Here is a 27,479-nt window from a genome sequence, read left to right on the forward strand (position 1 = left end):
TGTCTTAGTTAGGGTCTTATTGCTGTGAACAGACACCATGACCAATGTAAGTTTTATAAAAAGGATAGCATGTAATTGGGGCTGGCTTACAGGTTCAAAGGTGCATTATCATCAAGGAAGGAACATGGCAGCATCACAGCATCCAGGCAGGTATGGTGCAGGAGGAGCTGAGTTCTATGTCTTCACCCGAAGGAAGCCAAGGGACAGTCTCACACCCTCAGGCAGCTAGGAGTAGGGTTTCCAAGCCCACTCCCACAGTGACACACTTGCTCCAACAAGACCACACCTTCTAATATACATATGCAAACCATCACATTCTACTCCCGGGCCTCCATAGGCTTGTTTAAACACATGAGTCTATGAAGGCCACACAGTCCCCCGTGGCAAGTGACTAGAAGGTGACCCCAAATAGCTATAACAAGCAGTTTTTATAGACTTTTCAGGGATACAGGTTGTATCAGCAAGGTTACAGTTTAAACTCATTGGCTAAGTATATATTGACCTTTGAATCTATTGGTGCCCCCATACCGCGCTTCCCCTGTCTCTCTTAACCAGCACAATAAAACATCTTACAAGTTCCACCCTGGTCCACATAGTCTAGAATATAACCTGGTTTCTGCTTTCCTCTCTATCCCTTTCTCCCTTGAGACACAGTTTCTGGTGAACAGCAGCCACTCAAAGATGTAGAGTGTCACCTGCCACCTGGCACTCTACACCGACTTACCTTTGCCCCACTAAGACTCCTCTCTTGATAGCATCTTTGGTTGGAAAAACACAATTCCAGTTTTCAAGGTAGGGTATTCATTTGTATTTTCCTTTACAATAACAGAACAAACTGTGGCACAGGGGTGCATGCCTACGCTCCAAGCTGGAGGAAAGCTGAGGAGGGGAAGGGGGAGGGGAAAGAGGAGAGTGAATTTCAGGCCAGTCTGGACTACACAGATCCTCAAGAAAACGAAACAGAACAAAAATAATAGTAACTAAGCAAAATGTGGGTTACCCACCAATTGGAACACTGACATGATACACCCAATCCACAAATCCCATGAGCAGACCCTGGGGACCCATTCATTAGGACACACATCAGTCTATGCACAGCTATAGAAACATGCATATTGTGTAAGTAATTGTACAAACTAAAAAGTGGTCTTGGAGAAAGATGCATTCTAAGAATCCTAACATTATATTTCATTTTACTAGACCCTGATACTGTATGCAAAATAAAAACCCACAGTGAAAAAGCAAAACATGGGCCAGTGAGATGGCTCAGCAAGTAAAAGAGCTTGCTGCCAAGGCCGATGAGCTGAACGCAATCCCACAAACCCAAGTGGGAGAAGGAGAAAAAGGTTCCCAAAACCTGTGCTCGGACATCCACAGGAGCCATGCTGCATACAAGCATAAATACAAAGAACATTTTTAAGGCAAACTAACATGGGTTGGTCACACAGTCCAGATCTGATTCTACACTCAAGTAAGTTCCCTTAAGAATCGGCCTCAGCCTCACTTTGCCAGAAGTCAGGAGAAAGTGCTTCTCCCTCATTGGAAAGGCCGACAAGATACACTTGTCATTTTGCAAAATGAGACTCCTCTTTCCAAAGCGGGAGCTCAAGGGGGATGTGCTCAGATTCAGATTGATGGCATGTAAAACAAAACCAACTCTCAGTGAGCAAAGCTTGAAACACAAGAGGCTACCATTTGGTCCAAGCAACTAAGTTAATACCAGAACTATTAAAATATGTTCTTGCCTCACCAGTTACGAACTTGAGACAGACAGATTCCATCTCATATTTCCCACTCATTAATCATTGCCCAGTGAAGCGAAACATCACACTTTTCTACGTAGACTGGAATATTTCTCAATATCCCTTCGAAGGAGTGTTTATTGTTTGAATAGATGGCTGTGTAGTGTGCTCACCTTGGTTAACAACTTCCCTTTATTAATTGTCTGGTTTACACTGCATACTATAATGTTGCGAGGTAAGGTATGTGGCCTAGTGGCATGTTTATAATCCCAGAAGATGGGAGGGTAAGGCAGGCAGGAGGATGATGTGTTCCAGGCTCTAGTTTCCACAATACAGAAATTTGAATCTCTACTATGTAGTCACCTCAAGGGAAAACAAACACATGAATAAATACATATGAGGGGGGAAAAAAAACTTCAGTAAGTATCCATGTACAGTGATCACCACTTAATGGCTCAGTGTGATTTTCAAATTTTAAGAAACTTCATTTTTACGACCATAGCATTGTACCATTTGAAAGAGAATCCAGTAATGTATTTTTCTTGATAATAAAATCTTTCGCCATGTGCCCAGTCTGCTCACTTGACTCATGTTTTACAGTTACAGACGCCAGGACCTCTAGATCCTCTCTAGCTCAGTCTCCGGGCATCTATCCCAATTAAGGCATAGCGATGTAACTAGCTGCACCCTTGTTTTCAGATTTTTAATGAGGAGCTGTGCTCCGCGGGCGCCCAATAAACACTAATTGGAGGAACTCAGGCAACCGCGGAAGCAGGCCTGGGCGGGCTGCCAGAGTCCTGAGTCCCCACTCGAGAGTGTGTCTGGCAGACCAGCAGCTTTATTTAGAAGTTGCTTCTCAGGCATCCTCATCAGCAGGAACCGGCCCAGCTCCAATCGCTCCTGGCCACACAGACCGGCAAAAGGTTACACCCAGACGACCCAGGAACCGATCGGAGCTCCGCCCCGCTCTAAATCTCAGACTCCATTCCTTCAGTTAAGGCGTGGCCTTCATCTGCCAATCACAGATAAGTCCGGCCTCGGCCTTGCCCCAGGTAGGGTTTTCAATTAAGAGTTTACTTCCAGTGTCCTAGCCAGTAAGCTCCAGGCGAGGTCTCAGGTCCCAGGCGTCAATCGCAGCCAAGTCTCGCCCCTCAGATCCGGGCTACGTTCACGTGCTGGCCCACCCTCAACCCCTACACCTCCAGCGCTGGCATCAGTAGCGGCCTCCTCAAGCCGTGATCACCTCCCGGCCCTAACTTTAACACCAGCCGCCTAAAGCGGCGTTCCGTTCAGACCCTGAGAAGGCCCCGCCCCGGAGCCAGGGCCACGCCATCCCCGGCGCCAGCCTCAGCACCACCTGCGGGAGGCAGCGGACTGCCAGGCCCCACCTTGTCCAGGCGAAGGTCCCGCCCCGAAACCCAGGCTCCGCCTACTCACGGCTGGCTCTTGAGGCAGCGCCCTGTCAGGGCCAGCTTATCCAGGCGCAGGCCACGCCCCATCCCGGGCGTCAGCCTCAGCACCAGCCATGGGAGGCAGCGGCCTGTCAGACCCCGCCCCGTCGAGGCGCAGGCTCCGCCCCGGCGCCCAGGTCCCGCCCTCAGTGCTCGCCGCGCTCGGCTGCGGGTGGGACGCGGCTGCAGCTCGCCCATCCTTTGTGTTCGAATAGCGTCAGACTCGCAGGCCTTGGCCGGCACGTCCCTACTGCCGATCAGTCGCGTGCTTCCCAGCGACCCAACATGTCGGCGGGAGCGGGCGCGGGCGTGGAGGCAGGCTTCTCCAGCGAGGAGCTGCTGTCGCTCCGCTTCCCGCTGCACCGCGCCTGCCGCGACGGGGACCTGGTCGCGCTCTGTTCGCTGCTGCCGCACACGCCGCGCGCTCACCTGGCCGCTGAGGACTCCTTCTACGGCTGGACGCCCGTGCACTGGGCCGCGCACTTCGGCAAGGTGGGCGCGGGCACTTTAAGGCGCCATTTTCCGCGTGGTGTTCTGTTAGGGTCAGAGCGCACCCCACCGTGCCTGGAGAGCGCCGCAACTGCGCGGTCAGCCCCACCAGCGCCCCCCGAGGGTTCCAGGGCGCATGTGCAGCAAAGCGGTCTGGGAGTCAAGGGGTGGGGGCGCGGGGGCGCGGAAGCTGCTCTGGCGCCTCCGGGGGTTCAAGGCGCATGTGCGGCGGCGCGCAGCCCAGGACCTCGGGGGGCGCGGGGAGTGATGGGAGGCGGGGCGGAAATGGGGTCTGTCTGGCCGGCTCCCCGTAGGACCCAGGGCGCATGTGCACACTTGTGGCTGTTCCGAGCGGGGCGGGCAGACCGAATGCAGTTGAGGCGGTTTGCGCGGAGGCCCTCCGGCTTCGGGGAATGGTGTGGAAGGTTACTGCTCGAGGCCAGGAGGGAACCGGGAGCCTCGCGTTCCTGTCTAATGGAAACTGGGCGCAGGGCTCCCTTAAGGCACAAAGGGATGGACGCTGCCCTCGCAGCCGGAGGTGTCAGGTCTGCACCTGCTGTGGTCGACGGCGGGCTCGCGGCCAGGCCCACAGGCCCCCTCTCGCAACTGGGGCCGCCCTGTGTAAGCTGCGCTAATTGGCCCCATCCTCCTGGTGTTGAAAGGTGGCGTGCAATTGGGTGCAGGTAGTGAGTGGCTGGGAATCCGCCTTCTCGTTGTCGCCTTAGTTATCTGCAGACCGAAGTGCTTCTGCGCCATAAAGCGACAGGCAAACTTGACGTTGTACTGTTTTTACCAGAATTTGATCTAAAGCTAAAGGGGCTTTTTCCCTTCTACGGAGAACGAGTTGTAGACTTGACTTTGGAGACCAGTATTGTAGCTGAGGCGAGGACGTTGTGTTTTTGAGCTTTCCTATCAGAAACCTGGATGGTCTTAAGATGTGGAACCATCTTGGGAACTGTTCCAACTATTAGGGAAAGGAAGCTCTTAGAGCCGAAGAGACCGAGCCTCTTTCCCCGGCCTGGCCGTTTGTATTACTGCTCTCCCCGCCTGCTGGTTTCCAGTATGTTTTCCTTAGGATGAACCTACCAGTGGCGCTCAGGTTACCCGGTCATTTATGAGGCTTGTTTATTCCCGAAGACTGGCCATTGTGAAAGCTAACTACCTTGTTTTTACAAGATGTCCCATTTAAAAGTTCCCTCCACAATTCCAAACGCAGTTTCCTGGGTTGAGCGTGGATGGCATAGCTAACAGGTTCAAATCCTGTTAAAGGTTAACTAACTGCTTTTCACTTGACACCTGTTCATCTTACTGCCAGTTTGTACTTCTGTTTTTCTCTTGGGAAATCTCACCAGCCATTACTTTCCAACACTGTTGGTTTTAAGTCTGTTCGCTGCCCAATCAATTAAAAACTCACAGAAGTGTTTACTGTGACCTGTCCTTTGTAAGGACAAGCTTATATTGCTCAGAGCGATAGAGCGGGGATGGGGTGGGGTGGTGGCAGGAATTGCTTGCAACCCAAGCACAGCTTCTTCACTGCCTTGTGGTCAGTTGAGGAGAAACAGTCCAAAATTGGAGAACAAGTAAGTACCAAAAAAATCCCTGGCCACGGTGTAAGCACATGTTGAATGTGGTGGGCTCATAACCAGCAGCCAGCTCAGCGGGACCTGGCTATCTATGTCTTGTCTGTGCTTGCTGGTCTGTGAGTTAGTCACCTGCTGGTGAGCTCAGCTATGCTGTGACTCTCATTATAGTTAGTTATTTTGCATTCATTCTTTCTGTGCAGTTTTTAAAGGTTCAGAAAGTTAGTGATAGGGATTGACCTACGAGGCCGGTCAGTGTTGGGGGGGGTTGTGCGCGGTGTGGAAAACGCTTGACTATAAAGAGTTTCTGTACTTAAGGCAATTTTTACAGCCTTCCAGTCACTTACCATTTTTATCAAGAATGTGAAAGCCTTGCTAGGTTTCTGTGTGTGTGTGTGTGTGTTTTAAGAGCATAAATGTTTTTAAAGTTTTGCTTAGTGACGCGAGAAAATTACTGTCAGAAGAAAATAATGGTAACAAAAATACCGCTGCCGAATGTTAAGAGAGTTCAGATTGTGTGCTATTAATTGGCATACTGACATGTCCTGTTTTTCCTCCCACCTATGTTTGAAGTTGGAGTGCTTAATCCAGTTGGTAAGAGCAGGAGCCTCACTGAATGTCTCAACCACCCGCTATGCCCAGACCCCAGCCCACATCGCTGCTTTTGGAGGACATCCTCAGTGTCTGGTCTGGCTGATTCAAGCCGGGGCCAACATTAACAAACCGGTAAGGAGGCCTGATTGACGCTGCCTTTGTTTTTCCACTTAACAGTTAGTTATTCACGTGATACTGCTTTAAATTGGGCCCTTAATTAGAGTTGAATGTCTTTACCTGAGGTGAACTGAAATCTGTTCTTCAGTTACTTGTGACTAATAATAAGCCCTTTCCTCTGGAGGCATGCATTCAGTTTATAGAGTGCTTTTACCTGTTGTGTGGCTCTCGGATCTGATTTGACGATTTGCCCAAGGTCACAGCTGATAATAGAAGGCAGTTGGCCCACAGCCCAGATTTCCTGGCTCTGCTCACTGCTGCCTTAACTTCACAGAAACACATCCAGACATGCAGAAGGGTGGCTTGTGTCAGCCTCAGGGTGGGTTTGCCCTTCAAATACAAGTTGAGTGTGGTAACTAGGTGTAGAAATGTCATTTCCTTAATGGAAGCCTGAATGACTTGAGAAATTTGTATATAAGTATACAGACTAGAGGTTATGGGAGCCAGATGGTATGAAATTGAGCAGACCAAATTTACTGCCCAGCTTGGGGTGGCTTGCCCGCTGGCAGCACTGGTGGCTTGATGTGTATACCTTTTTTTCTTTTCCATTCCTATACTTTTTAAATGTACTTTTCTTTTAAAAAAAAAATTAATGTTTGTCTCTGTGGGACTATGAGCACATGCATGCTGAAACCAGACGTATCAGTTTCCCCGGAAATGGTGGTTGAGTGTCCCCTGATACCAGTGAGGGGTCCATGCCCGTAACAGGCCAGCCATCTTTGCAGCCCCTTAAGTATTCCCTAGTTGTCATCAGCATCTGGTGTGCAAAGGATCTTCATTTCCTCCCGATGCTTGGCTAAGGTGGTCGTGGTCCTTTCCTGAAGATGACTTAGCTACTCACATAAAATGGCAAGTGTTTGGCTGTGCTGAAAACAAGGACTATGAAAGGGGTGCAAGGTGGATCCTGCAGTTTCTTCTTGAGATTTACAGTGAAGCCCAGTTTTGTCACTGAGACTTTAGATCCTTTCCTTCTTTGACATGAATTTCCTTTTGCAACTTCACCTTGCAGGGCAGGGGCATGTCCATCTGCCTGCTGACATCCACATTATTGCCTCCTGCTCTCAGATAGGGCACTGTAGGGTCTGGATCCTCTGAGCACTTACTTGGTAGTCTAGCTTTGGACAGGTCACCTGCTAGACTGTGCTTCCAGCTCTACCAATAAAACACGGGTAATAATGCCATGAATGAAAATGGCTCATATTTGCTGTTAATGTGGAAGATTTGTTAACTTTAAGTAGTTGAAAAAATGTAATTTAGAAAGGTATAAAGAAATTGGTACTGTTTTTTTAAAGAGGCTTTTTCAAAGCTAGGTGTTCCTTTCAGCTAGCCTCTTATGACAGTTCATTGTTTTCAACAGATGCCGAGAGTAAAGGCTTGTGGGTGTGTCCTTGTGACCCCACTACTCTTTGGGATGCCATCAGATAGCACCCCATCTCTGGGAAGCAGAGCAAAACTTTCTAGGCCTTGCTTGTGATTTCTCAACTTCAAGTTCTTGCCTAGAACGTCTTGGGTCCCCATTTGCTAGCTCTGGAGGTCACTGTAGGCCTGGCAGTGACTTGCATGCCATTGTGAAGTAGGCAGTTTCTCACCTTGCTTGTGTCCACTTAAATTTCTTCTCTTAGCCCTTGGCATATCAGCAGCCAGCAGTTCCCTGGTCAGGTTCGTATCGACTTTCCTGATCATCTGTCAATGAGTTGAGGACAGAAACTGCTGTCTGGGGACTCAGTGCTGTAAGGTTTTCATCAGGGAAATGGAGCTAGTTCTCATGCTGCTGTATTTCAGTGCCATTCCTGACAGCCTTGCTAAAGACATGCAGATCATCTCTAGTTGGTATGAGTAGGTTTTATTGGATGGACCAGGACATCGTGAGGCACAGGGATAACAGTATTTACCAGACAAAAGCCGACATTTAAAAAGTAAATAGAAGTTTAAACATAGGTGGGCTGGGTGTAGATCAGCACAGTGGGTACCACAGGTGTGGGGGACTCAGTTCTCAGATCTCAACCCTAATAGGGAATGGGGATCTTGAGTTATCTGGACTTGCCTCCTGAGCCATTGGATTGGGGCACTGTTTGGTCAGGAGATTAGCTTGTGTCTTGGGAATGTAAATTTTAAAGTATCAGTTGTCCTCCCTGCAACTGGCCAATTGCGATGAGGTGGTGTACACCATTAGAGTCAGGCTCAGTTGTGTGTAAGACATCTTAAGTCGCTGCACCAGGCTGTCTGGTGGATCTGTTTGTTGGAAAGTGGGAAGCCTTGTCTCATATATATATATCTGCCTTTTGTCTCTAGATTGGGAATCTGTTCATTTGTTTGATAAACTAAGACACTATATCTGCTCTGCTCTGGGATTTCTGTTTTCTCCTCCCCATTTCTTTCCTGCCTCCCAGAGTCTGTGATGGTTCTAGACTCTTACTGTAGACCACTGGGTACTTTAGAAATGTAGTGGAAACTGGAGCACCATTCAAGGAGTTTCTGGGCTTTCTTGATTGCAGATTGCTTTCACATGTGCTTTCTTCAGATGTGTAGATCACAAAGCAAGGGCCAGGTAGTTCGCTTATTCTCTAACCACTGTTAATAGCCTCCATCTTTTGAGAAATTGTTTCTCGTTCCAAAATTAACTGTAAGATTATGTTTTTTTCTTTTGAACATATTTTGCAAAATCTCATTTAAATCTGTTAGCTTTCTGCAGAGTATGTGTGTTTGTAGTATTTGAATATGCTCACGTGGGTATGTGCAGGTGGGTGCGTGTATGTGTGTGTGTATGTAGGGACCAGAGGTCAGTGTTGGGTGTTTTCCACAATTACACTCTACTTTATTTAAGATTGTTTCTCACTGAACCTGAACTCAGAGTGAGTTTAGGTACTTTCCATACAGAAACATCTTCCCAGCCAATTTGTGTAGTTCCTTCCATCTTTCTTTAAAAAGGTAATTTGCCCAGATGTGATGGCACACACTTTATTTAGTCCCAGTGTGAGGTGGAGGCTGGGTGGATCTGTGGAAATTCAAGGCCTCCCTGGTCTATGTAGCAAGTTCCACGACATTGAGAGATGTGCAATAGAGGGACCCCATTTCCAATAACGGGGAAAAACTAAGGCAGCTTGGTTTCATGTTTTTTAATATCTTGAGTCACTAGGTAGCTCCTGGATAGTCATGTGGCTTGCTGCTTTCTTTAAAAATTTTTTTTCCTGACTAGGTCTACCCTTATATCACTTTTAAGTCCATTTAGAGCCATTTGGAACCCTTGTTTAAATAAGTGGACAACCCTCCCTGTCCTGAGCTGTCAGCCATCCATCCTGGATCTATTTCCCTGTGTGATGATGTGCCCTGACTGGCAAGGACCTTGGGCATCGCTAAATTTAAGAATGACCCTTTCCCAGGGCCACGCACTGTTGCCCCATTCCTGCCTTTTTTTCGTTATCACAGCCAACTGCTGTTCCAGGAACCTTGAAGAGGGACCCAGTCAAATACTGTGACTCTCCCTCAGGTTTCCTAGACAGACAGTGACAGTGCTGGATGAGAGGCTCTGCCTCCTCTTGCTTTTCACTGCTGACTGCACTCACTGCTTTGCTTCTTAAATCTAGAAGCATCACACTAGAAGAAAGGGTTTGTCATTAAAACACTATAAGCGGGGTTGGGGATTTAGCTCAGTGGTAGAGCGCTTGCCTAGGAAGCGCAAGGCCCTGGGTTCGGTCCCCAGCTCCGGGGGGGGGGGGGGGGGGGGACTATAAGCAAGTTCCTCTTTCTTTTTTTTTTTTTTTTTTTTTTTTAATGACTTTTACACTCTGAAGGGGCTTCCCCAAGTGCTCACTTCCTACTGTTGGCAGTGTGTTTGCCAAACTGAAGGTCTGTTTGTGCTACAAAGCCTCCTCTGCCCAGCTTAGGTTTTCTTTTCTTTCTTTAAACATGTGGTTCCAGTTCATCAAAGAGAGTTCAAGACCTGCTCTTGTGTTTTACTGGTGTCAACACCATAGACGCTGTAAGGATGTATGTAGACTATATGGGAGGTAGGACTTAAGTTGCTTGTGATCTTTCTTTAATCCTGACTGGTTTTTTTTGTTGTTGTTGTTGTTTTTTGTTGGTTTTTTGTTTGTTTGTTTGTTTTTAAAGATTTATTTATTATATGTAAGTACACTGTAGCCGTCTTCAGACACACCAGAAGAGGGCATCAGATCTCATTACAGATGGTTGTGAGCCACCATGTGGTTGCTGGGAATTGAACTCAGGACCTCTGGAAGAGCAGTCGGTGCTCTTAACCACTGAGCCAGATCTCCAGCCCAATCCTGACTGTTTTAATATGGGTTGTTTTTAGTAGTCAGAAGCTAGTTATTTGAGTTTCTCTACAACATATCTGTGCCGAGCTCCAGGATAGACATTTGGTAAATCGGCATTGCTGCCGCTTACACACCATCGGTATCAGACAGTAAATGCTGCCTGCCCAGCTCTCAGCTTCCTTTCTCTGGTGCACTAGGCTCTCTTCCACTTCAGATTTGCCCATACGGCTTTATTTCAAGGATAGAGTAAGGCTGTGTTGATTCCTGCTTCTCACTGCAAACGCGTTTGGTAAGCTTGAACATACTCATTCTGTTTTTCAGGACTGTGAGGGGGAAACTCCCATTCACAAGGCGGCCCGCTCAGGGAGCCTCGAGTGCATCAGTGCCCTGGTAGGCAACGGGGCTCAGACTGAGTAAGTGTCTTCAATTATTCCTCCCTCTTAGAGATGTAGTCAAAATGTTATATCCGGAGTGTTTAGAGCAGCAAAAGCCTTAAAAGTTTATTTCTAAAATTAGCAGTGCACTTGTGCCTGTTTGATCGGGTGTTAGTGAAGAAACTGTGCTAGAGTGACCACTAGCAGCTGTAGGCTCCATTCCCCCTTGGCTCAGAGTGAGACATCAGAGTGTAACGAAAAGAGCAGTCCATCCATTACCTATCACTGACTGTGCCACTAAGTACATGTCATGTGGCAGGTCTTTGCACTTGGTGTGCAAGGCTCTCATTTCAAAGGGGAGGGGTAGAGAGAGTAGACTGCGACTGCTTTTGCAGGTCCCTCTGGCTCTTGACTGTCTCTAAGTCTGGTTCTCCTTGGCACTGAGAGACTTCCCATAAAGTCTCCTTTGACCTAATGATTTAAAGCTTCTAGTAACCTGGAGCTGCACACAGAGACACGTAACATGCATGCTTGGAGCCTTTGACACTGAGGGGTGAATTTAGAATGTCCTTTATTGATTTCTATGAGCAGGAGCCTATCTCAGCACAGTGCTAGCGTGTGAGCATGTGAGTTCAGAGGTATGGTCTGAGATGCAGATGTTAGCCAGCCATAGCACTGTGTGCTTATTTAGATATTATTTGTATTCATTTGTTTAACGTTTTACTTTGTGGAACTTCTCTTCTGCAGTTCACAGCATTAACAAACGGATACGGTTTTCATCCTAAAATGTTGTGTAAGCTACAGAGAGCTGTAATGACCAAAAACTGATAATACCAGCTTTTAAATTTTTACTGTGACTTAATGAGTAATTCTTAAAGTAAATTAATTAGAAACCACTTTATTCTAACAGGAAATGTGAGATGAAATTTGGATGAAATAAGACCCACAAAACTTAGTTTAACCCTTTGGTTTCCACTTTGTTGTTCTGACTTCATATTACAGTAAATTGTAAACATAGCAAACTCTAAGCAAAGCCATGTACGTTAGATCATATGTCTGTCCAGAACTCAGCTTAGCCACTGTCTTAGCTTCTGTTTCCTTCTTTATTGCCAAATTTTGTCATTAGCTTGGGCTTGGGTATTTAATATGTACATGGCCTGTGTTGCCCAAACTAGCACCTGGCAGTAATCCAAGCACTCAGGAGGCTGAGACAGAGCAGACCTTTGAGGTCTTGTTACATCTGAGACCCTTGTAACATATTTAGCTGAGGTGTAAGGTAATTGAAAATCAACTTGATATCATGTGAATATGTATTATATAACCTTAAAACATTTAATGAGTCTCAATTGCTTTAAGGTTGTAGAAACAGTTTTATTCCCTGTATTTATATTTAAAGACTTAGACCTTTAATAACAAGCTTTAATTATAAATACAATCATATATAACAATTGATTAAATTATTTAATGATCATTTATGGAAATAATGGACAGTTAAAGTTGGGGCTTTTTTTAAATAGTTTACTTTTTTCTAAATTGTATTTTAATTGGTCCTGAACATTTTCTTACAAAGATGTTTTAATTTTAGTGGGTAGCTTAATCCTTTGAGCCATTAAATATCTGTCACTATGTCCTTTTTTTTCTTTTAAGTAGGTATCTTAAAATGAGTATCTTATTTACAATTCTGTCCTTGGTTACAGGACCCTCAAGTGTCTCTTTTCTACCAGGTGTGGCTGAGCATGGCCTCGAGTGCCAGTCTGTCCCCCATCTCAGTACAGGAGCCACCCCCTCGAGACCCTGCACTATGGTGACTGCCCTGGACTGAGCTCTCACATTTTTTTGGAAGGAAATTTAGCTTGAACTACCTAGGCAAAAGCAACTCTTAAAGAAGTCTTTGGCCTGGATTTAGGACACGAGTAGTCATCATTTATTGCTATTGCGTATGTGGTTATTTGGTTTATAATCTAGAGAAAATGTCGTGTTTTCCAGTAAGCGAAATTGAAAACTGCTTCTTGGTGTCTCCTGCACATTCTTATAACTCATCTGCCTAGTCTGTGCACAGGCATTTACACCTCCCAAACAGCAGGGGCCGAGCGAGCTCTGCACGCCCTGCACGGTGCTGCTCACATGGCCAGTGGAGTTTGCCCAAACACCAAAGCACTTAGAATCTCTTAACACATTTCCCATTTCAGAATGAATGGGTCATAATTATTCCTTCACTCTAATCTATCATATTTAGGAAATTAAAAACTTTCCTTCTGTGACTAGGTTAAAAGCTGCCTCATACTGCTATTTTTAAATTAATGACTTGGCTTTTAATTCCTACTCTGCTTTTTATGTATCTGCTACATTAAAGTGGCCAAAGACTAAAGTTGTGCTTTTTTTGGTCATCAAGTAGAGGAGGGTAATTGCTCAGTGTCTGTGGCTAGGATGGTTTGTTATGTGACTGACTTGTTAATATAGGTTGCAACTGTAAGGTAACACATTTCAGCAGCTGTGCATCGTATTAAATTTTCTAGCACCACACGTGAGTATGTTGATGGACTTTTGTTTTCTTCTCTTAATTTAAATCTTGAGTTTTGGTGCCAAGTTATCTTCCCACATGAGCTTCTCCCTCTGACTTCTGTGGTAGTTGTCAGTGCTTGCCCCCATTGACACCGAAGCCCAGATACACACATGACATCTGTGTACTCAAAGGGACTGAGCTGTTTCAGCATGCTGGGCTGTGGCCAGTCTGATTTGCCTGTGCTGGCTGCTGACTCTGCTCTGAGAGTCTGAGTAGAAAGGCGAGAGCCAGCATGGCCAGCAGCTCTTTCCTCTGCTAGAAGAGTAGCTAGGAGAGTAGGTGGAGTCAGTGTGACTGCAAAAGAACAGAAATTTGCTATTCATGATTAAAGCCTTTTAGCATTTTAGGTAACTTTACTTCCTTGAGGAGAAGGATGTTTCCAAGTCCACCTAATATTAAAATACTATTTCCCCCACTCTGGGTAGAACTAAGGTATGCACACATGCATATTGTGCTTTTTTCTGATTCAGTCTCACATGATGTGGGAGGCAGGGCTGATACCAATCTTCCCCTCTTTAGAACATGACTTCATTCATTAGAAGTTGTGTGTATTATTGTAGATGGGGTGGGCAACCTTTGAAAAATTTACTGTTAAGCCAACAGTGCTCTCTGCCCACTGCCCACTAGACAGCTGAAGCAGCAGCAATGGGCGGAGATGAGCAGGGTCTGTGGTTCATCGTAAGATGGTCCTTCACCTCCTAAGGAGATGAGCTCAGTTGTCTCTTGACAGAAGTGGCTGTAGGCCACAGTTTCAGGCTACGGTGGAGCTGTTAGGCTCTTCTACTTATGAAGCAGGGGTATTTGCCCTCTCCTGGACTCCGTCTAGAGGCCGGGCTATCACCAGGACAAACACATATCATGAACATCTTTATTTAATGTTTTATGTCAGAAGCTCACTTGTAACTTTTTTTCAGGACCAAACCAAGATTTACTGTGTTAGCCATTCACTTCTGATGCTGAAGGTTAATTCATCTTGATGTATTTGTCCTTCAGAACAGTGATCCCATTAGATGTCCCAGCATTGTGACTGCATGGGTCTGCTTTAGCACTCTCCACCCTCACATGTTGCCCTTTTTCTGATTGTCCCTACCACAGATTCTCTGGTCTTGCTGCTGCTTTTCCCTCCGTCCAGGAACTGCAGGATGGAGGCAGCTGTGTGGATCTGCCTACAGGCAAAAGCAGTCAGTGTATGACAGGGCCCTAGAGGTGACAGACATATCTTTAAATTACTTTATGAATAACTGAAATAAGAAGTAGAATTCACTTTCTTTAACTGTTGCTTTTTATTTTTAATTGGTGCTTTAAAAACCAACAATTTCCAAATACCAATTTCCTCTCTGTTAGATCATACTGGAACATGCAAAATATCTTAATGTGTGCAAGCATAATTGTGATTCACTTGCAATGCTAAATGTCCTCAGTAATGTTGAACCTGAATTGAAAACTTGGCACCAAATTTATTGAGGTAAAAACTTGTAAAAAATAGTGTCTTCCCACTGTTGCCTGAAGAGTGCATTGGTGAAAGTCTTCATGGTGATGTTTTGGATACCAAAGGGTTAAGGATGCACTTGTTTTTATTTCTTTACTGCAATAACAGATGTTTGCTAATGTTTTGTCTGTTGAAATGGACATTTAGTAAATGTTTTTATTTTATCTTTTTTTAATGACTCCATTTATTTGCTTATTTCCATCTAGGAATAGTTACTAATGTATTTGCGATACAGCATACAAATTTTAAAGTAACCAGAATCGTGAGTTGGTTTTTAGTCCATACTGTTAAACTTTTGTTGAAATATTGACATAAATTGGCTTCATGCTAAAGTACCAGAGGTAACTCTTAAAGTCAGCACGAAACAGTCAGGGTGGCCACCCAGTGGCTTAGCTCTGTGGCTGCTCCTGCACCTCATGTGTGTGTATGTATTTTTAATCTAGTGTTGCCTGCAAATGTGATCCCTTATGATTGACGTTTCCTGTATATGAACCATGCCCGTTTTAAGTCACGCAGAAGATTCTGAATCTATAAAAACTACACATGTCAATGTTTTACAGCTACGTAATTCGAATTGACTTGGTTTTTTCAAGTAATCCTAGAAAGGGGGAGCATTCACATAGAAACTGCTGAAACTGCCACAGGTGCTTCTCCGAAACCTTACGGTTGTGGCATTGAATGTTCAGTATGGCTTCCCTTCTGCACACAAGCATACTGTTGAGGTATTTGTTGCGGTGATTGGTTTTAATGCTAATCTAGGAATTCAGATATAGATTCTTTAGATTTGCATGCTTTGCTTACCCTAATTTATGATATCTACTTTTTATTTGTAAACTAACAATAGCTAAATTCAGATCAGAATTTTAACAGAAATATTATTTATATAAAATTGTGGTTATTTTTTATTGTCACATGGCATTAGCACAAAGTATTACAATGGTGATGTGACACCTTGAGTTCTGAAAACTAGACATTTCCTGATCTGTTGTTATTTAAAGGAAACACTCATTGGAATGGCTTCTCTATTCTGGTATTGTGACACTGTAAGTGGAAAATCAGAGGAGTAGCTGGTCTTTGTGACAGTCACTTCTAAAGTTCCTTGAGAGTAATTCTTGTGTAGCTTAAGTTTAACACTCCATTTAAAATGCTCTTAAAGAAAATTGTGCTTGACCGTTTGACTCATTTTTGCCACTTTGGCAAAATATTTAATTTGTAGCTCCCATGTGCTAGTTTCCTGATTCTGAAAGATTAGCAGGAGAGCTGAGAATGTAGCTCAGTGGCTTAGAGCTTGCTTAGCATGGAGAAACATAGGTTTGAGCTCAGCATTGCTGAGGACAGCCTGGCCAGGAAACTGTCTTTCTCTTGGTGGGGATGCAGAGCTGGGATTGGCGGGCAGGAGGAGTCTGTTTGCTGCTAAGCTCAGTCTGCAGCATGGACATCCAACCCTGCCAACTTCCTTCTCAAAGTTGCTTTCAGTGCTTTTTTAGCAAGACTAGAATTGTAATAGACTCCCTGGTTCAATATTTTTATATGAGTATTAGGACCAGAGAACAGATAAGGTCACTCTTTAAAAGTGGCCACTTCTTTCAGTGACCTCCTTAGCCATACACACTCTGGTAAAGGTTCTGAATCACAGGCTGAGGGGTGGGCTGTCAACAAGCACTTGACCCAAGACAAAGTAGACACGGAGGTCATCAACGAGCTGTCTGATTCACTCGTGTGCCCGCCTCCCATGGAACTTTAGGAAGTAGGATGGACAGCTGAAATTACCTCCTTAAACCGGGAGCTCTGCATAGAGCTCAGTTGACTTGGAGTATTCTACCCAAGATCACTGTCTCACCTGTTAAAACACTGAAGTTGAAATGTGAGCTAATAAAGCAAGCATCTGTGAAAACAGAATTTTAAGACCCAAGCTTTTTTCATTAAAAATTAGTGTTTTGACAGTTAAGAGTGTAATTCAAAAGTAGAGTGCTTATTGTGTGTGTGGCCCAGGATTTGATCCCCAACACTACCCAAAAAAGGACAAATGTTTTCAGGGACTATAATGAGTTAGTGCTTTTTGTAACTTTGATGTGGAAGCCCACATACTTTGATCTCATAAATCACTTAAGTTTTTAAAAGTAATTGGAGGTCCTCAGCAGCTCTTGCTCTATGTATTCTCTGGATTAGGTGCTCCCTGGTCATCAGTTCAAGCCAGCTGCCTGTGGAGGTTTTTGATTTGAATGGACAAGAGTGAGGGCCTCACCCAGGAATAGAGAGGGAGTACAAATGCTGAGTGGGGGTGAGCAAGAGAGGAAACAGGACATTGGACAGAGGACAAGTGGAAGGTGGTGGCTGTGTTCAGTGTGCCAGCACTATCACACAGGTCCTTCAGCTGAGTGAGGGACCTATTCTCTGTAATACCTCATGGTACTGCCACTCAAAATTGAGCAAAATCATTGCCTTGACAGGCACTGTGTAGCAAAGACTCGGATATGTCAAGTACACCTTGTAGAACTTTTGTTTCCTATTCATGTTTACCTGTGGTCCTTGAAAATTATGTGAGAGGCTTAGCTTGACCACTGGCTCTGCTTGCTGATGCATAGAACAGCACTCTCTTCTCTCTCTCTCTCTTTCTCTCTCTCTGGTTTTGGTTTGTTTTGAGCTTCCTTAAGTTCGAAAGTTAGGGCCTTTAAACACACAGAAGTTGCTTGGCTCTGGTGTAGAGGAAATCTTTGATGTTGACAGCTACATGGGTGATCAGGGGGCAAACTCTTAGCTCACTATAGTTTATGTTGGAGATTTCCTTGTGCTTACTTTCCCTACTGTTGAATGTTGGACTCTTGTTTTTATATTCTTTGATTTTGATGGACAAGAACATATTTATCATTTGGGGGCTAGTGAGATGGTCCAGTGAGTTCAGTCCCCCAGAACCCATATAATGAAAGAAGACAATCTTTAACAAGTTGTCTTCTGGGGTTGGGGATTTAGCTCAGTGGTAGAGCGCTTGCCTAGCAAGCACAAGGCCCTGGGTTCGGTCCCCAGCTCCAAAAAAAGAAAAAGAAAAAAAAAAAAAAAACAAGTTGTCTTCTGATCTCCACATATAGGCTATAATACACACACACACACAAATGTAACAAAATCGATCATCTTGTCTATAATGTTGCTCTTGATTCTTTCAAATTCCGGGGAAGTTTACATTTATCACATAGCAGTTTGCGTCTTGAAAAAGTAGACATGTCTAGATCATCTTTACTCTGCTGTCTGATAAGCTCCACGTGGTTATAAGAACCGTAAGCTGTGTGCACTTAATACTTTAATGACAAGTGGGCTCATATATCTGTAAAGATGCTGAATGGCTACATCAGAACTCACAGTGCTGAAGACTTAATATCAAGTTTAGTTTCTATTGGTCCTCTGTACGTAATTGCTTTTTATTTTTAAGAAAGTGCTACTGGTTTCTGGGATTCTCAAGTCCTGCCTCTTGGTATCTCATTAAGCTGGACTTGAGGGCTGGGGAGATGGCTCAGTCAGTATAGTGCACGTTATGCAAGTTTGGATCTCCAGGGATTAGGAAGACAGGGAGATCACATAGCTTACTGTCCAGCCACGTCAATGAATTCCAGGTTCAGTGGGAGGCCCTGTCTGCAAGAACAAGATGGAGATTGAAGAAGACAGTCAGCCTTTACTGCAAGCACCACACACTAACTCCACCTGAGTCTGTTTCAGATACATATTTCCTCTCTCCCTCCCCCCCACCCACCCCCGCCTCTCTCAACTAGATATGTTTAATGAGTATCTAAAACTTTCTGAGGTTGAAGCTTCATGCATGTGACCACTGACTGGGAATAGAGTACAAGGCTGTGATTATCCTTGTGAACTAAGAACCATTCTTTGTCCCTGAGTCTATAGTTATTTTTAAGTTTGTTTATTTGTTTGTTGCCTTAACAGTAACCCTAACAAGCGCAAGCATCAGGGTTTGGATTGCTCACCTCTGATACAAGGCGAGGCCTTCATTTCATCACGTCTTGGTTGGGCGTGAAGAGTAGCTGGCTGAATAGGTATGGAAGCTCTCACCGTTGTTATCCAGTACCAGTCGATGAGCCCGAAACTAACAGCGCTGCTTCCCTGCAGTGTGCTCTCAGAGCAGCACATGCCTTTGCCTTCCGAGGGAGCTTTAACAGAGTGGCTTTCGTTCCCTCGGTCTTCTGTTTTCTCTTGTTTACAAATTAAGCTGTTTCTTTCCTATTCAGCTCTTTGGCGTAAACTCTCCCGTTTGTCTTTCTTGCATCAGTGACATACTTGTTAGTTATCACCTAAGTTCCTTTTGGAGAGTTGGCCTCAGCCTAGGGAATGAGCTGCTGTGGCAGTACTGCAGGGTTTCAGAGGACTGTCACCCAACATGGTACACACCTCTGCAGACTTTCCTGTGGAGGGCAAACTTACTGAAGTGTAATTCACCATGCCTCAGGTGGGGAGCCAGTAGCAGCTCCCTTTGTCAGGGTACCTTCTGAACTTCCACTTAGAGTGTCACATTTCAGCCAGAAGTCCAGCTTGTTGCATTGAGGGAGCCACTTGATAAGAATGCCATGGACAATGCTGTCAGTACGTGCTTGTTTGTATCCAGTTACTCAGGCTAAAGGATGGGCTTTAGAACCAGCTGCAGGGAGTACAGAACCTGTCCAGGTGAAGTCTGAAGTCAGAATAAATTTAGATTCTTCAGACTAACATAAGACACAGCTTTGAGACGTCAAACAGGAAGCTGCCTTTTAAGTTTAGTATATTGATTTTTTTTAAACTGTCTTCCAAATCAAATATATGCAGGAGAAGTTAGTTACAGACCAGACTGATTAGCTGCTCCCTTAATGAAGATTTGCGTAGATCTGTTATGGCCTTCAGATAGTTTAGTCAGCTTGGCAGGAGCAGACACCAGGGTCAAGTGCTGTGGGATGTAATTCATTGTTTTTGTGTTGTGCAGCCTGAGAAATGCCAGTGGCCTGACAGCAGCAGACATTGCACAAACCCAGGGTTTCCAAGAGTGCACCCAGTTTCTCTTGAGCCTCCAGAACCATCAAATGAGCCGTTTCTGTCCTAATGGCACCTTGAGTGGAGGTCATGAGAACATACTTCCCAATCACATTAACCTGGGAACCAATCGAAAGAGATGCTTGGAAGACTCAGAGTCTTTGGGAGTGAAGAAAGCTAGAACCAGAGGTGAGACCTTTTGGTGGTGGGGGGAAAGCAAGGGTCCTATCCTTTTTGATGGCTAAAAGCAGCTTCGAGAGGCATCTTGTCCAGATAGTAAGTACTTGGAGAGTCCTATATGGGGGCATTGGAGAACTGCCCTGTGTCAACAGTAAAGAAGGACTGCTTGTCAGAAAGGGAGATGTAGAAACACTCCTTCACAAGTCGCCACGGCAGAACACTATCTGACACAACTGGCTTCCACTTCAGAGATCATCGTATGTGATTCTACAATTCCAAGCCAGAATGGAACAAGTCTAATATGAAATTTTGATCTATTAATTTATATATACCCAAATTTTCTATATGCTTATAAAGTTCTTTTTAGCCAGGTGAAAACAGTGGCTTCAATTTTTGTCTGCACATTTTGTGTCTGTAGGTGTGTGCATGTAACTGCAGGTTCCTAGAGTTCACACGAGGGTGTCCGAATCCCCTACCTAGGGTGCACGAGGAAGTGCTTGCTTCCCTTCCTTCCAAACCCAGCGGAACAAGCACGGACATCCACGGGCTGCATTCTCAGATGGAGCTTAAATGGCTTCTTCAGCAATGACAACACATGTACTGACGCCAGCAGCCCGAGGGTGTGATGGTGTACATGTGGGATCCAAACACAGTGTCCTTAGGATTAGGGGAGATCAGTTTAATTCCTTGGTGTAAAAAGTAGATAATTATGGCTACTGTGTAACCTGCTAAGCCGTTGGCTGTTCATAGGCAGGAGGAACAGAGTCTGTAAAGTCATGTCAACCAAGAGTCTGTCTTCCCAGAAACTCAGAAGATGAGCTGCTAAGCTGTAGATAGAATGTGGAAGAATTTCACTTCCTCCTTAGCTGATGGATCGGTGGGCTTCCTCAGTTGGAGGGCAAGCCTTGCTGTGGTGCTGCTCCTCTGCCCCAGCTGTCACTCCATCTGTCTTACTGCACCCCCAGGCCTGTTGAGATGAACAATCTCTGAAGGCTCTAATACTTGGGGAAAATGCTACCATCCTTCCTGCCTTCTATTTTCTTGGCTGGCGTGTGAGCGTCAGTCACTCCATGATAAGGAAACTGCTGCCCTAGGTGTTGGGCATTGAGAATGAAAAGCTTATTTTATTTAGCATTTCATAAAATTTCCTGCACATGACATTTCAGTCTCTTCTTTATATTTTTTTTTCTTTTTTTTCAGAGCTGGGGCCCGAACCCAGGGCCTTGCGCTTGCTAGGCAAGCGCTCTACCACTGAGCCAAATCCCCAACCCCTTCTTCTTTATTTTGATTGATTGACACTGCCTACTCTGTAGCCATGCCTAACCCTGGAATTGCTGTGGCTTGCATCAAACTCAGATCCACCTGCTTCTGTTTCTTGATTGCACAAACCACCCCTGGACTATGATTTCCCTCTTTATGCTTAAATCACAGTCTGAAGTATGTGCCAGTGAAGCAATGTGTAGTAGCAAATTTTTTTTTTTTTTTTTTTTTTGGTTCTTTTTTTCGGAGCTGGGGACCAAACCCAGGGCCTTGTGCTTCCTAGACAAGCGCTCTACCACTGAGCCAAATCCCCAACCCCGCAATTTTTATTTTAAAAGGAAAACATCCCAGTCTTGCTAAAATTAGAGGCAGTTTGTCAGAGAGAGGCTGGTCTTAGCTGAGAGAAGAGTGCATTTTCACCCTTAGTTAGTGGCAGTCTAACTAAGCAAGGGGAGGCTATGTGCATCAGCTCCCTTCTCCCATGTCAGTCTGTCTGTCATGAGCCTTCCCTTTTCTGTTAGGAAGCTCAGACTAGACATTGCTGGGAGGGGAGCCTGTGGATAAACTGTGCTTAAACTGAACCCTTTCCATACATTTTTTTAGTGAAATTAGTGGATGTTTTTTAAATGTTGTTAAGAATTGTCTATAGTAAATTTCATTTGCCTCACTTGTGGGGCAGACAGGAAGCTTAGGGTTCTCTGCAGGTCATACAACTGTTCCCTTAAGAACCGGCGGAGAATTACAACTTTTGCCATCAACGAAATGAGCAAAAATCTGGGATTTGTGACTTTGAGCTGAAATACATAAACATTTTTATTGTAAAAAGTAATTTCACAACAATGTAAGTTTATAGGTGATCTTTGCTTCCCCCCCATGGTTCCACGTGGAGAGGTTTAATGAGAGAAGAAAAGTAGAAAGGGACAGGGAAAAGAGAGCTTGGAAGAGAGAAGTCTCTGATTTCTTTATGGACACAGAAATCTAAAATCTCATTTTTTTTTTTTTTTTTTGTGTGTGTGTGTGTATGTGTGTAGTTCCAAGCCTGGATCACACCATGCCTCTAGCAAATGGTGATGCTGAAGACGACGCTGACAGGATGCACGTTGACAGAGAGTTTGCCGCTGTATCAGGTGGGGCTGGACAGTTTCCTGTTAGCTGCAGCAACACCCCAGTGGTCGAAGACACCAAACAGCAGGAGAGTGGTTCTGTTGGACCCAGAGAAATAGAGATATATACTGTTTCAGCAATGCAGACCCCTTGTCGTTGCAAGAATCAGTATGCTTACTATTTCTGAGTTCTCAAACCCTGCACGTTCTTGTCCACTGTCTTGAAAAAAGGGTTCTGTTATAATTCACATTTTTGGCACTTGTACAGATGCAAGAATTAAGCGTTTTTGGTAATTTTAATGCTATGAGAAGTAGTGCAATCTCCCTGTTTGTTTCGAAGCTGTTACATGATGTGCCTTGCTTGTTTCTCATGAGGTCTGTAGTTATGGTTTCTTGGTGTGGCCTCTGGGTGGCTCTGTACCTGTTACTCATACTCAAAAGGCAGCACCACAGGTGAACAGCTCACTGAATGCTGGGACGATGAGGGTGGTGGTTGTAGCTTGCGACCCACTCAAGACAAGTTTGGGATTTCTGCCCCACACTCTTGGTTGCTTTGGTGTCTAGCATTCCCTTGAAGACTGTTAAAATGCTGGCCGTTCTCAGCAGTGTTTTACGTGCCACAATGTCCAGTGTGACCCTTACTTTACAGTTTCAAAGTCAGAGGAGCTGACTGTTCGTAGATTTAGGGTTTCTGAAATGCTGTATTTATTTAGCATGTGCCTTTTCCCCATTCTTTAGGTGACAACGAAAACAACTGGCTAATTTTTTTTTTATAAAGTTTTGTTACAGTGTCTTTATGTTCATTTCTTCACTGGGACTGAAAGGTCACCTGTGTTTCTAAACCCACAGGGAACATTTTTAAGCCCAGAACTTGCTCTGCACAGTCGTGGGTGGTGCTGCCTTTGGCCAGTAATGAGATGAGCTGGGTGCTCACCCATGCTCAGTTTATTCAGAGCATACATTTAAACCAAGGTTTCTGTCTGCAGATGCTGTTCTGCCTAACAAAAGAAAAGTGACAAAAGCCAGAGCCTCCCTCTCCTTTATGGAGACAGCATTGCCCTCTCCCTGGTCAGGCAGGAGCAAGTGTTTCACTCTCCTTATGCTAACAGCCAGGCCTGTGCTGAGTTATGCTAGGCTTCCCTTTCAAGCCAGCTTCTCCTGGATGTCAGAGGGCCATGTGGGCCTTCTGGTGTACTGTCTGACTGAAGAAACAGGAGGGACTCCCTGGGTGGAGGTTCTTGCCAATTCCTTGTGTGAAATAGCACCTGTGTCCACAGAAAGCCTGTAGAGACAGCCACCACTTGCCCTGAGATCTGCACAGAAATAAGGCATTCCTCCTTAAATGTATTTCTACCCTTTTTGTGAGGTGACCCTGTCTTCCTAATGCCCCTGGCGTGAGAGCCATCAGGGTTGGCCTCTTAAGGCTGTCCCACAAGGGTGGTTTCGTCTTCAGGCTCTGCCTGGCTCCTGTACCCAGTGCTTGATACTGAGTGGTGTCTGTCCCTGCAAGTCCCCGACTCTGCCCATGAGGTGTCAGTACACCACCCCGGAAAAGGCTAGGCTGCTGTTTCTTTGAATTTGAAATTACAGGGAAACTGATGTATTTCAGCTGTGCACTAGATGGAGAAATACTGTCTGCACACTGATTACTTTGCAGTTCACTATGCCTGCTTTTTATGTTATCACCTAAAAAAGATAATTTGTACTTTGGGAAAAATAATTATACTTTTTCCCATTGAGAATATCTTGTTTCATTTATTTTTTTTAGGTTTTTTTTTTTTTTTTTTTTTTTTTTTTAGGTTTTATTCCTAGTCCTTGAAATATTCGTTATCTAATACTGGATTGTTTAAAGAGAAACGCTATAATTTTATGGGAAATGTCCTCTGAACATGTTCCAGTTGTTGAGTTATGGTCTCTAATAATTTGGGGAAAGTTGACTAGAGGATCTGGATGTTTGTTTGCTTAGTAGCCACAGTGTGTGACAGGACACAGGGAAACGTTGCTGTGCTGGACATGGGTCCTCCATGAGCCACTAGCACTGAGCTTGTGTGGAGTTAGTGTCATGGCTCTCTTAGCAGCGCAGAGCATTGAGATAAAATTCAATATTACCAAGCAAGAGATAGTTCTTATAGTATTCCCGTGAGCATCAACATTAATTCTGTGTATTTCTAGTCCTGGATGCCCACATGTTTTGTGATGGGCTTTTTATCAAGCGTCATCTTGTTGGTGGACTTTTAGATGTGTGGGCTAAACTATTGACACTTTTATAACCAGATGTGAGACCTTGACTCTCATGGTCACTGTTGTTGCTGGGTTGGTAGGCCCTCTCAGAACTGCTCTTGACAGAAGACTAAGACGTGCCACTGGTGTAGGCAGTCTGCCATCGCTCCATTCTGTGCTGTGACAGAAGCTGAGTGGCATTTGTGGGGGTTGTGTGTAGATGTGGGTGTTGCTAAGACAAAAGCAGTTCCTTCGGTAATTGTGTTGATGCTTCCTGCCCTGGAAGTGTGCCCAGCTGGCACACCAGTCGGAGCTTCCTCAGCAGATCTACTTCATTTGCCTTCCCTTGCCTAGAGAAGCTCTGTGTCTGCAGTGAAGCATGTTCCCTTGGGTTCTGATGGACGCTCTTGGAAGTAACTAAATTGTCTTTTGAGGGTCACTTTAGTAGACAAGTATATACTGCTCTGTGTCTCCTTCTGATGACAGCTTACATTTCAGAGCTCTCCAAGGCTGCTGAAATACATACATTCGCACTTCTAAACCTGCCTGTGTGGCCTTGAAAAGGTAACTGGTTGGTTCAGAATTAAAAAAAATAAGCCTCAGAACACAAACCAAAGTTTTATGATTGTGGAAAGAGTTGAACATATGTTAGTGTCTCCTTCCCCATTGGTCTGCGTTTTGGTGACAGGTGTATTTCTTAATGCAGATATGAAAAACAGTAGCTCCGTGTTGAATACACTGACAAACGGAAGTGTCATCAATGGACATTTGGACTTCCCCTGCGTGGCCCAGCTCAATGGGATGGAGAGCAGGAGTGACCCGTGCTTGACAGGATCTAATGGAATTAGCAATGGACAGCCATTTCCCAGTGGCCAGGGCCCTGTCTGTGCTAATGGGACTGAGGAGCCAGAAAAGACCATGGGCGTTAACCCGGAGATGTGTGGGTCTCTCCATCTGAACGGGAGCCCAAGTAGCTGTGTGGCCAGCAGACCATCTTGGGTGGGGGACATAGGGGAGAGCCTGCACTACGGACACTACCATGGGTTTGGGGATACTGCAGAGAGCATCCCTGAGCTGAGCAGTGTGCTGGAGCACTCAAGCTGTGTGCGGGTGGAACAGCGCTACGATAGTGCCGTCTTGGGCGCTATGCAGCTGCACCACGGCTCCTGAGCCCGGGCCTACCTCAGTTCCTCTGCAGTACCAGCCTGAGGAAAACTGCACAGCCTGTGCTATAGGTGCCTCCGCTTTCTGAGAGCCCTTGGATTCATTCACATGGTTCCCCCGAGTGAGGCTGTGTGCAGAGGCTTAGAGACATTTCTCATGGGGTGGCAGGTCTCCTGCAAGGTACCCTTGGGAGGCTTTTCTTGTTTGACACCAGCCCCCTTTTTTTTCATGTCATGAGACATTGCCACCTTTTTTGTGAACTTTTTGATCAGGACAATTTGGGCATCATTTGACCCTTATTGTTTGCTGTAGCATCCTGATTACACAGCTACTCCCTGTGCAAGGAGCACCCTTACAGCAGTGTCGTGCAGACCCTGGGAAGGGGACTGTCCTTCGCCACTGACACTGCTGCAGGTGCACTCAGTGGTTGGGGTGTGATAGCCCCTTCCCTGTATCGACCGCTGCCTGCGTTTCCTTAGGAACAACCTCTGCCCAAGATGGATTAGGGTCTTGTTTTTACTCCACATTTATACTTGATCTCTAGACTTTACCACAGACAGTGGTTTTCTTTATATACAGTGGATGTTGCTGTTTGTAGGAGCTGTTGAGTCAGAATACTTTACTATGGTAAAATATTTACTATTTTTTTGTTACTGTTTTTTGAGGTTTTCTGCTTAAATATATAAATATATATATCACTATCCAGTTAATGGAGAGAACTTGAGTTTCTCTTATTAAAGCTGCATTAAATTCATGGTTTTATAGAAATTAGCTTTTGTTTAGGCAACTAGTGGTTATACTGCAGATACCCGATGACTTCTGATTTTTGTAATAATTGAATAACTGTCAGTGCAGATAAATGGAGATGACAAAGCCAGTGTGTACTATCAGGAGTGTATTATCATTTTGTTTTCAAGCTGTTCTTTACAAATGGAATAAAAAAGAAAGCTCACTGCTGATCTGTCTCTGGTGCCTGCTTTGTAGGTGGGGGGTTGAGGAGGGTCCAGGAGGTGGGGAAGGTTTGGCATCGGGCTGTGCTTTGCTGTCAAGGTTTGTGTTCTTGCCCATGTAATGGGTTTGCTAACACTTGGCTTTGAGCCCTCCTTTTACTGAGACTTAGTGAAGAACGGTAAGCTTTAGATAGGTCCTTGTCACAGCAGTCGAGGACCCTTGGCTGAGCCTCAGTGGCCGCCCTCCAGGTCCCAAGGAGCTGCCTTCCTGCATGACTGACTTCCAACTGAGGAACTGCCTGGCGAGCTATGGCCTGGAGTACCAGGCCCCTGACACATACAGTCAGCAAGTTCGTGGGTAACTCCGTGCTATAAACAGAAACGTTTGGCACGACTGGGGTGGAGATGCTACAGACTCCAGTGTGGCAGCTTGCATGCATGCTCTCTGTGGGTAGGTAATGGCAGTGTATAACCGTAGTCACCCGAGTGGAGGGAGGAGGGAGGAGTCTGACCTCTGAAGACCCCTGCGGCCCAGAACCACCCCCAGAGGCCCAGTTTTCCTGGAAGCACCCACTGCTGCTGTATCTGGGGTGCACCTGCCTCCTGTTGCTGCTAAAGGCTGACTCTGCCTTTCCTTACTTGGAGGTAACCGAGAGCCAACTTTGCAAACACAGGTCAGGAACATGGCATGGAGTAGTAACATTTCGGTCCAGCACAACAGCAGTGTCAGTTCCTTATCTCAGGGTTTTTAGTCTCCAGAAAGAGGCATCCTAAAGCTCAGGCTGGGTGAGAACTTCAAGCTCCTGAAAAACCACAATTATCACTCCTGCCTTCCATGGGAGGCCATCAGTCTGTCTGGACCACT

At 45.3% G+C, this 27,479-nt stretch overlaps 1 protein-coding gene and 1 long non-coding RNA gene across 10 annotated transcripts in view; one reads left to right on the plus strand and one right to left on the minus strand.

The window, feature by feature from the left end:
• Positions 1-3,318, minus strand: part of LOC120097568 (uncharacterized) — a 31,104-nt gene extending 27,786 nt beyond the window's left edge. For both annotated transcript variants that reach the window (XR_010058771.1, XR_005495113.2), the window contains exons 1-2: positions 3,180-3,318; positions 725-879 (exon numbers count right to left, since the gene is read on the minus strand). This is a non-coding gene — a long non-coding RNA (uncharacterized LOC120097568). The remainder of the gene's footprint in view (positions 1-724; positions 880-3,179) is intronic.
• Positions 795-26,623, plus strand: Ankrd10 (ankyrin repeat domain 10). 8 transcript variants are annotated; one of them, XM_039094691.2, is made up of 7 exons: positions 5,850-5,988; positions 9,952-10,040; positions 10,629-10,720; positions 15,294-15,455; positions 19,691-19,926; positions 22,209-22,304; positions 25,207-26,621. In XM_039094691.2, exons 4-7 carry the CDS (start codon positions 15,412-15,414, stop codon positions 25,668-25,670), a joined length of 840 nt encoding a protein of 279 aa, XP_038950619.1. In that variant the 5' UTR covers positions 5,850-5,988; positions 9,952-10,040; positions 10,629-10,720; positions 15,294-15,411; the 3' UTR covers positions 25,671-26,621. The 8 variants fall into 8 exon arrangements, with proteins under 8 accessions (XP_063131650.1, NP_001258148.1, XP_006253515.4 ...); NM_001271219.2 differs by lacking the exons at positions 9,952-10,040; positions 15,294-15,455 and adding an exon at positions 3,373-3,685 and having other exon boundaries at positions 5,836-5,988; positions 25,207-26,623; XM_006253453.5 differs by lacking the exons at positions 9,952-10,040; positions 15,294-15,455 and adding an exon at positions 3,909-4,303 and having other exon boundaries at positions 5,836-5,988.
• The last annotated feature ends 856 nt before the right edge of the window (positions 26,624-27,479 follow it).

This window comes from Rattus norvegicus, chromosome 16 (genome assembly GCF_036323735.1).
Source record: "Rattus norvegicus strain BN/NHsdMcwi chromosome 16, GRCr8, whole genome shotgun sequence".
Classification (NCBI taxonomy): Eukaryota; Metazoa; Chordata; class Mammalia; order Rodentia; family Muridae; genus Rattus; species Rattus norvegicus.